The sequence below is a fragment of the Apis laboriosa genome, unplaced genomic scaffold (genome assembly GCF_014066325.1).
Source record: "Apis laboriosa isolate Shangri-la unplaced genomic scaffold, ASM1406632v1 scaffold5_cov152, whole genome shotgun sequence".
Taxonomy (NCBI): domain Eukaryota; kingdom Metazoa; phylum Arthropoda; class Insecta; order Hymenoptera; family Apidae; genus Apis; species Apis laboriosa.
Genome location: NW_025223857.1, coordinates 1,451,165 through 1,459,965, shown reverse-complemented (window position 1 = coordinate 1,459,965; position 8,801 = coordinate 1,451,165). Strand labels below are relative to the sequence as shown.

Below are 8,801 nucleotides of genomic sequence, written 5' to 3'. Positions count from 1 at the left end.
TTTCTTAATACTATATTGAAAATATAATTTGATCTTTTAAAAGTATATAGAAAATTGATTTGTATGATTTGATGTTATATTCGCAAAATTACAATTGAATTACTTTAATTGTAATATGTATCTTTATTTTTTTGAAATAACATTATTTCATTAAATAGCAAATAATTGAATTAATAATTTTATTAATTTATTACTTTATGTGATATATTATATTGTAGAATAATTCAACTGTAAACTCTGCAATATTTTGATATATTGATATTAGCATTTACTACAATTTTAAATATAATTATAATATATTATATATTATAATATATAATAGAAATTGTATTTAACTTCTTTACGTCTTTTTACTTCTAACGTCTATTATTCCAAGTACATGCTTTGTAATTTTAAATATTAATTGATTGTCATTTTACTTATACTGTAAAATTTTATTTTCATAATTTAGACGTTAAGAGGTTAATTTAATAGGAAATGTTAAAAAATGGAATAACAAAGGATTGGATAGAATTAATACGATATTCTTATATTTAAAATGTGTCGAAACTAAAGATTGCTTTTACAGGGTTTTATTTTTTATTTAGTTTGCGTAAGAAAGGGTAAAACCTTTTGTTTAAATATTAAAACTCTATATTAATAAATAAAGGTATAAATGGAAATAAAAATATGATGCATTTCGCATGTTTTTCATTTCATTTCGTCAACATACGAGCTCATAATAATACGGTCTTTAATCATAATTTTTGTCTCATTCCTTTATTAAGTTCTTCGTCTTTTATATAAACTGCGCGCACTCTTTTTTTTATTTCACCATCTGTGACATTGTCTCTTTTTTTTATTTCCGCATCTGTTACAAATTCGTAGAGATTCCACTTTTGGCATACTATAATAAATATTCTGCGATTTAACGAAAAATTGGATTAATTCAATTGTAATAAAATAATTGATGAGCTAGGTGGAAGAGGTGGAGCTCGCAGAAAACTTACTAAAATCATTACTTGTATTCTAAAATTTTAGGATATGGAAAATGATTAAAATAAAGTAATCAAATATTAAAATGAGGCAAATATATTCTTAGATATACATTCACATGTTTATGTACACACATAATAGATAATCACGAATGTAAATAAAATCTTCGTATATAACACTAATAATTTATCACTATATTCGTGTAGATTTGTTTTTGATCATAGATACATATGTAAATAGATTACAAATATAAAAAAATGCTGAATCATAACACACATAACGAATGAATCAATTTTAACGATAACAAATTTCATTTATTACTAATAAATGTTTGTATATAACGTATATTCAACTGAATGCTGTTGAACTTAAATTACAATTTTCTATTATAGTAAGTATTTTTATATATTTAATTAAATCAATCATATAGATACAACTGAAATATGATAAAATGAATTCAAGGAAGAGGATATCAAGAATTTTACAGAATATATTTTTGTAAAAAACTTACTTTGATACTTGAAAATATATATTCTAGATCATTCAATTATCTTCATGTCAACCTTTTCCACCAAACTAGCCAATTATTAAACAGATTTATCTATTTTTTTTATTTTCGAGGCAATCGACATCAATTAATTTAAATTTATAAAATCATTTTTTCTTTATGCAATTCTATTTTAAATTTTAGGTTTTGAGATAAATATAATTATTTTTAAAATTAATATGTAGTAAATACTATATATAATAACTATATTTAAAGTAAACAGATAATATAAAAATTTATCAAAACCTAAAACATAAAATAGAAATTGATTTATATAAATAATTAATATAAATTAATATAAATGGAATGTTAAATTAATAATTTATCCGAGTTTTATATTATATAATGTGTTTATGACCATATACATTTATGATGTGGAATGCCTCGTTCGTGATCATCTTAATTACGTTTATAAAAAAATACTAGAGATGATAACAATTTTCAATGAATTAATGAAAAACTGAAGATGTAACATATAAGTTGATAAAATATAAGATAATGAAAAGATATTTAAAGAAATAGATACTATTATAGATTACTTACATGTTTGTACAGATCCAACATTTAAATTCGAGCATTAAGCAACATACGTATATACCTTCCTATAATTAAATTGATATTAATATTAAAAACAATTGCTAAAAATAAAATGAATAATAATTATATAATAATAATTATACAAACCTATCTTCCGGCGTACGAGCCAAATATTCACGTTCAATTAAACCTTCAATACGTTTTTTAATTATTACAGGCGACGGCAAAAATCGACCTCTTAATTGTTCTGTTACTTCAGTTACAAGTATATTGTGCTAAAAAAATATAATATGAAATAAAAATATATTAAAAAATATTAAAATAATAAATCATAAGAATAATGCTACATAAATGTTACATACAGGCATACGCTTTCTATCTTTCATAATGCGAACAATAGCTGCTTCTATTTCATGTTTTCTGTCCTCATCTACTTTGTTGCGAGTTTCTCTTCTTTCAGGTTCTGATTCGCCTTTTGCAGCTACTGTTTGAATCTTTACTCTAAAATAAATTATAAATAATTTATAAGTAATATAAAATAATTAAATAAATTGATTAATATATAATATATAATTAAATAATAATAAATATAATTAATATATAATATATAATTAAATAAATTGATTTAATAATATTTTCATTTACAAATTTGTTAATTATTATATCGATTTTGATTTATTGTAAATAAGATACCTATGTAATTTACTGGTAAAACTATCGTTAACACAAAAATAATGTGAAGGTTCTATTTCCTTTGTACGAGGATGCTTTAATAACACTCTTTGTGTAGCTTTTCCCATTGCGAGAGATTGTAATGCTCTAACCAAGTCTCTCTCTGGAATATCGGTTTCACCTTGAATTTCCTACACAACGTTTTATATATTGTATAGATAATCACGAAGACTTCAATATTCTTCAATAAAAATCGGAAAATAAAACTAAATATTCAAACTAACCTCGTAAGTCAATTTTTCTCTTTTGTTGAAAAGCATTAATACACACATTTGATAAGTTGATACTTGAATGATGTGTTTTCTGGTATTTCCACAACTGTTGCTACGTTGACTTAAAATACTACCATTAGTAGATATTCCAGTACCATACAGATTACTTCCATTGCCAATGGAACTTGAAGACGATGGTGTATCTAAGCCACCGCAACTACTTTCTTCTCTTCGTGGTCCATGAAATACAGCATTTAAATCCGCAGAACCTAAAAAGATTATATTAATTTATATTATCAAAATTAAAGACATAAATAAAAAGAGCAATATTAATTAATTAACCTAATTGTGGTTGTAATGTTAATTGTCGACCACTATGTTTAGCAAGATAAAAACGTCGGAAAGCATCAAAAGCATCTCGTGGAGCAGCTGGCATGCTACATTTTGGAGTTGCGGATTGCGTCGGCCAAAAACCGGTTGTCAAAACTCTTACACTTATATCCACTCCATGTAGATTTGTCTATAAAATATAAAATTGAAAGTATAAAAATTAATTATTTATGAAATAATTATAAATATTTTAACTTATAAATGCTTACATTGGATGTAAGGACATGATCTTTAAATTCATCCATAATAGTATTACTAACTGTTATATCTTTGAACATTCCCTCCAATTTTGATGTGAATTGACATCCACATTCAGTCTAAAATAATTAATTATTAAATAATCTATATTAATAAATTAAAAAAAAAATTACCTTAAGTTTAGATATCATGTTTTTCTCGCTATCATCAGACACAGATTTATTCAAAAGAAGACGTTTAGCTAAGTGCTGTTTATAATATCGTTCAAATACATCTTTTTCTTGAAGAAATCTAAATAAAACCATAGTTTTATCCAAGATACCTTCGATTTCCTGTTCTGTCATCTAAAATATATTAACATAAACATTGATTAATATTATATACAATTGTATTATTTAGATTAGGAATTGAAATAAAAGATAAAACTTATATATTTTATTTAAATACAGCAATCTTTTGTAGAATGTAAGATATTTATTAAAGTTTTATAACATTATCTACCATAAAAATTTATTTATAAAAATAAACAGTTAAACTAACCCCTTTAACACCTTTTTTCAGTTTATCATCAATAAAGAGCGAAAGATATTCTGGACTTTTTGTATTTAAATTAAGAAAATATTCAAAGTCAGATGCAATCATTTGTTTATAATTCTTATCATTATTAAACGAATAATGAAGAAAATGATCAAAACGATCTTTTAAATCTAGCAAGTTCTGAATAAAAAGAACTGCATTTGTCGTTGATTCATGTTCCTCTTGAACCATAGCACGGCCTTGCTCTTTAAGAAATTGAGAAACACAATCACACACAGTACGTAAACCATCCGAAACTCTCGAAAATAATTTATACATGCAGCCAAGATCTTCAGTTTTTTGGTTTTTGAGCATATGTACTACACCACTATTTTCCATCTTCAAATAAAAAGATAAATTGTTCTAATTTGTTATTTATATTTATCATTTTTTAAATTGTCACAATAATATTAAATATTATGTTAATGGGATAATATTATATTTATACCTCGACAATAGTTTTCATATGAATTTTAATTAGTTCTTCTTCTACAACTTCTACTATTCGTGGTTCAGTAGATTCATCTAAATAATGTTTTGCTCTTTCTGATTCTTCACAAATTCTAGCTTCAACTTTTTTTATATATACTGATGCACTATTTTCAGCCAAAAATTTTTGAGATTCCATCTAAATCAAAAAAAAAAAATATTAAAAAATAATATTATATAATATAAAATTAAATAATTATATTATAAATCAAATTAAATAATAATATTATAAAATTTAAAAAAAGTTTTCTTACTCTATAAAATTCAGCACTTTGTTGTAAAAAAGGCCTTTCAAAATCTTCTTCATAAACTTGACGACTGTTAATGCCAAGTAACATTAACATTTGGCAGGCATTTTTTATTGCAATGCGATCTACAACTTCTCCTCTTCTTTCTCTTGCTACCATGCCTAGTAAAGTTTCTCTTAAATGATCTCTAACACATCCATATCTGACCACCTAAAAATAAGATAATTATTTATTATAAAATCTTTATTACAATTATTCTAGCTTTTGAAATAAGTGACAATCATTTACCTGATCTCTAAATATGATAAGTCCTAAATTATACACATTGTCCACATCATGTTGTTGCACATAAACTCTATCCATATACATTAAAATATCTCTTATCATTACCATAGATGTCTGATGATCATTCCAAGCTTGATTTAATGTTTGAAGAAAATTGTTGTGAAGAGATCTTAATACATCTTCTCTAACTTTATTTTCTAAATGATGTGTTACAACTTCTTTTAAACCTGTATATAAACGTTCACCATACTTGTGAAGAACCATAGTATAAGCATTCCGATAAAGCTCTTCAAAACTAAGCCCTGAATTATTTTTCTTCTGAATTTCTTGAATAGCATTTTTTAATAGTGCCCAAATACTTTCTACATACTTTTCATCCATAGTTGTCTAAAAGAAAATTAATAAATTAAATATTTGATATTTGATTTGATTATTAAATTTATATTGATTATTAAAAATTAATGTAAATAATGTTTGAGAATTAAAATTAATTTAATAAAAAATCAAAAACAGGTGAGAATATTATTACAAATAATAAATTTTATTAAAAAAATCAATGGAATGCATTGAATTATATATAATATAGTTTTTAATATTAATAAAATATAATTGATATAGAATAATATCTAAAAAGAATATAATTATATATTATATTAGAATATTTTGAATGTTCAAGTATTCTTAGCTTCATATTTTAACCTTTTTTTTCTTACATTAATTATTTTAACATTGCCTTTATTACATAAAAGAAATATTATGAATATTAAATAAATAACAATGCTTAATTTATCAATATTATTTTGTCATTGTACAAATACAAATTTTATGCTTTATTGCTTTATTAGATAAAAGTAAATTATGTAATAATAATAACAAATACAAAGAATATTTTACTAGTCAATTATAATTATAAGATATGATCACAAAGAATATTTCATTAGTATTTTAAATATAATATTAAAATGTTATTTGATCAATTTTTAATGTCATATTATTTAGCACAGGAGATATAATTTTTACAATCACAATTTAGTAGTAGACAATAATCACAGTTCCAAACTTTATTGACAGAATAAACTGAAATTCATTGATAAACATGATAATATTGAAATATTTATATTTCATTGCTTTTATTTTATATGCCACTATAGCAACTGCTGATACATTCATCTTTGTGACAATATATACAACATTATAAACATGATTCTTTAAAGTTCAAAGACACAGTATATTGATCATAAATAACATCTAAATTATGATACTATGCGTTGTTATCCTATAAAGTATAAAAAGAAGAGTTTTTGTAAAAAATCAGGTGATGAAAACTATTTTTATAAATTATTCTATTTTTTTATAATTTGACAATTAAAAAGAACTGAGTATATATAAATGTATATACGCATAAATTTGAATAGCGTATATTTATTAGTTTATTTATAGATATTAAATAAAAATAAAAAAAGAAAAAAAACAAAATATAAGAACAATTAAATTTTAAGAGATAAAAACGAATGAAGGCTAGAAAGAAAAAACAAACGAAGCCATACTCACCGGAAAAGCACGTATGCGCATTTTGCTTTCTTTCTTAAGCATAGCACTGCTCTTCATCATGTCGAATTTCTAGTTGAACGGAGATTCTTTTAGAACGAAGATTCTTTTAGCTCTCTGGCCAATGCTATAATAACGTTACACCGTGTGTACATTGACACCAGTTAAACGTAGGGAGCATTCATTCGCGTACAAGGTAGAATAGCCGACGATCGGCTATTGCGTGAAAATATGATCACTCATCCACGTTCACGTTATGCAGGAGAGTCAAAAATTGTTGTTATCATGAACATTTAGTAAAAGAAAGAAAAATATAAGATGTATCGGTGAAGAGGGGGAAAAAAATGAAAAACTTAGAAAAAGACAGACAGGAAAGGGAAATGGAGAGGAGAGAAAGGGTAAAAAGTATTCTCTTTTTATCCGGTAGATGAAAATGAGAGATAAGATACTCAAGGATTGAAATATAAAGGGAAAGATGAATATGAGAGGAAAATAGATAAGGAGGTTGAACTAAGGTGAAACAAACGAAAAAAAAAAAAAAAGGAAAAATCACACACTCCTGTCACGAAGCAATGAATCTGTCAAATTTCAATAATACACACAAATTTTGATGATTTTTGAGCACATTAACGTAATTGTCGGTACGTTCTCAGCGTCTTTCGAGGCATAGTGAATTTAGATTGTGAAAACTCGAGTTTTCATCCTATGATCCGATATTGAGTACACAATATATCATTCACAACGATATGTTCCATGCACATGAATCACGAACACTGTTGTCAGTATAGATTCGCTCAGTACAAATTTCATTATTTTACAGCGCCATGAAAAGAAGCTATTTTTTTTATTTTATATATTATTCATTGATATCACTTTAATTTCGAATTTAACAAATTTATTAATTAAATATCATAAAAATAATATTTTTAATTCAATTTGTTTAATAACTATGAAAATTACTCGCAATTAGAAGTAGCTTACTTCAGACTAGTATTTTTATCATATTCATGAATTTTATTTCTTAAATAAAATCAATCATATTACTTTTAACATCTACATATTATTAATATAAATCTAAATTATTAACTTACTTAATATCAGTAAGTTATAACAATAATCCTTCGAATCAATTTAATATATTCTTTTTTTAAAGAACGCTTTACATGAATAATTTTGTATGAACGTTTGTCCCTGTATTCATAGATCTATTTATACTTCCTTGTCGTAGTTTAAAAATCCGGAGTTATTTAGTTTTTAAGAAAATTTTATAAAAAAATTTAAAAAAAATAGTAATTAATATTGTGAAATATTAATATTATTAAATAAAGTTAATATGTATTAATTTTTGAAAGATGATATTTTTTTATCTTTTTTGAAGTAGATAGTTATTTAATATATTATTTAAAAATTGGTTAAATAATGATAATTGGTTAAATAATAATTTTAAATTAAATTAAATTAAAATAAAATATAATAATATTTTAATTAAATTAAACTAAAATAAATATAATTAAACTAAAATAAAATAAAATATAATGTAAATGTTTTGTATCACATGTACACTATTATATGACATATATGTTTTATTTGTACTAACCTTATATTTGTTTTATGAATGTATTTATAAAATGTAAATAGTAATCTGAAGGATAATGGAAATCATTATTTAATGATATTCAGTTAATGTCCATTTTTTTTAGTTTTAGTTGAAAATAGTAATAGAAAAATTTAAATATCATACAATGGAATTGATATATATAATGTCGAAATGCTTAACTTGTTTGTTAATTTTTTAGAAAAACAAAAAAAAAATGACAGTTTGTCTTAAATTTTGAAGGTTATTCGAATTATGTTTAAAAAAACTGTGTAATTTATGTATAAACATGTTTAAGAGAAGTACCTGCATTTAAATTTCCGTACATAAACATAACTTATCTATAGTAGTACAAACTTCAAAGATTATATAGAAATATGATAGATAAGAAATATCATTAATATAATAATATATCATTACTAGTTATTAATATCATATTTCATCATTTAAAGATTTATTATAAACCTTAT

General features: G+C 23.4%; 1 protein-coding gene across 3 annotated transcripts; it reads right to left on the bottom strand.

Annotated features, from left to right (window-relative positions):
* Positions 1 to 783: 783 nt before the first annotated feature.
* On the bottom strand, positions 784 to 7,478 carry LOC122718224 (cullin-3). Of its 3 annotated transcripts, none has more exons than XM_043943084.1 (14): positions 6,741 to 7,478; positions 5,193 to 5,576; positions 4,911 to 5,114; positions 4,616 to 4,795; positions 4,132 to 4,506; positions 3,765 to 3,935; positions 3,603 to 3,710; positions 3,346 to 3,523; positions 3,016 to 3,272; positions 2,753 to 2,922; positions 2,422 to 2,560; positions 2,207 to 2,334; positions 2,066 to 2,124; positions 784 to 900 (listed from the first exon to the last, which is right to left on the bottom strand). In XM_043943084.1, exons 1-13 carry the CDS (start codon positions 6,798 to 6,800, stop codon positions 2,100 to 2,102), a joined length of 2,379 nt encoding a protein of 792 aa, XP_043799019.1. In that variant the 5' UTR covers positions 6,801 to 7,478; the 3' UTR covers positions 784 to 900; positions 2,066 to 2,099. The 3 variants fall into 3 exon arrangements, with proteins under 3 accessions (XP_043799019.1, XP_043799020.1, XP_043799021.1); XM_043943085.1 differs by having other exon boundaries at positions 784 to 886; XM_043943086.1 differs by lacking the exon at positions 784 to 900 and having other exon boundaries at positions 1,758 to 2,124; positions 6,741 to 6,864; positions 7,340 to 7,467.
* Between the last annotated feature and the right edge of the window lie 1,323 nt (positions 7,479 to 8,801).

Coding starts and splice junctions, on each gene's coding strand:
- LOC122718224 (XM_043943084.1), bottom strand. CDS start 6,800: ATGATGAAGAGCAGTGCTATGCTTAAGAAAGAAAGCAAAATGCGCATA. Junction 3,936..4,131: donor TGAAAAAAGGTGTTAAAGGG/GTTAGTTTAACT, acceptor AATATATTTTAG/ATGACAGAACAGGAAATCGA. Junction 2,335..2,421: donor AAGATAGAAAGCGTATGCCT/GTATGTAACATT, acceptor ATATTTTTTTAG/CACAATATACTTGTAACTGA.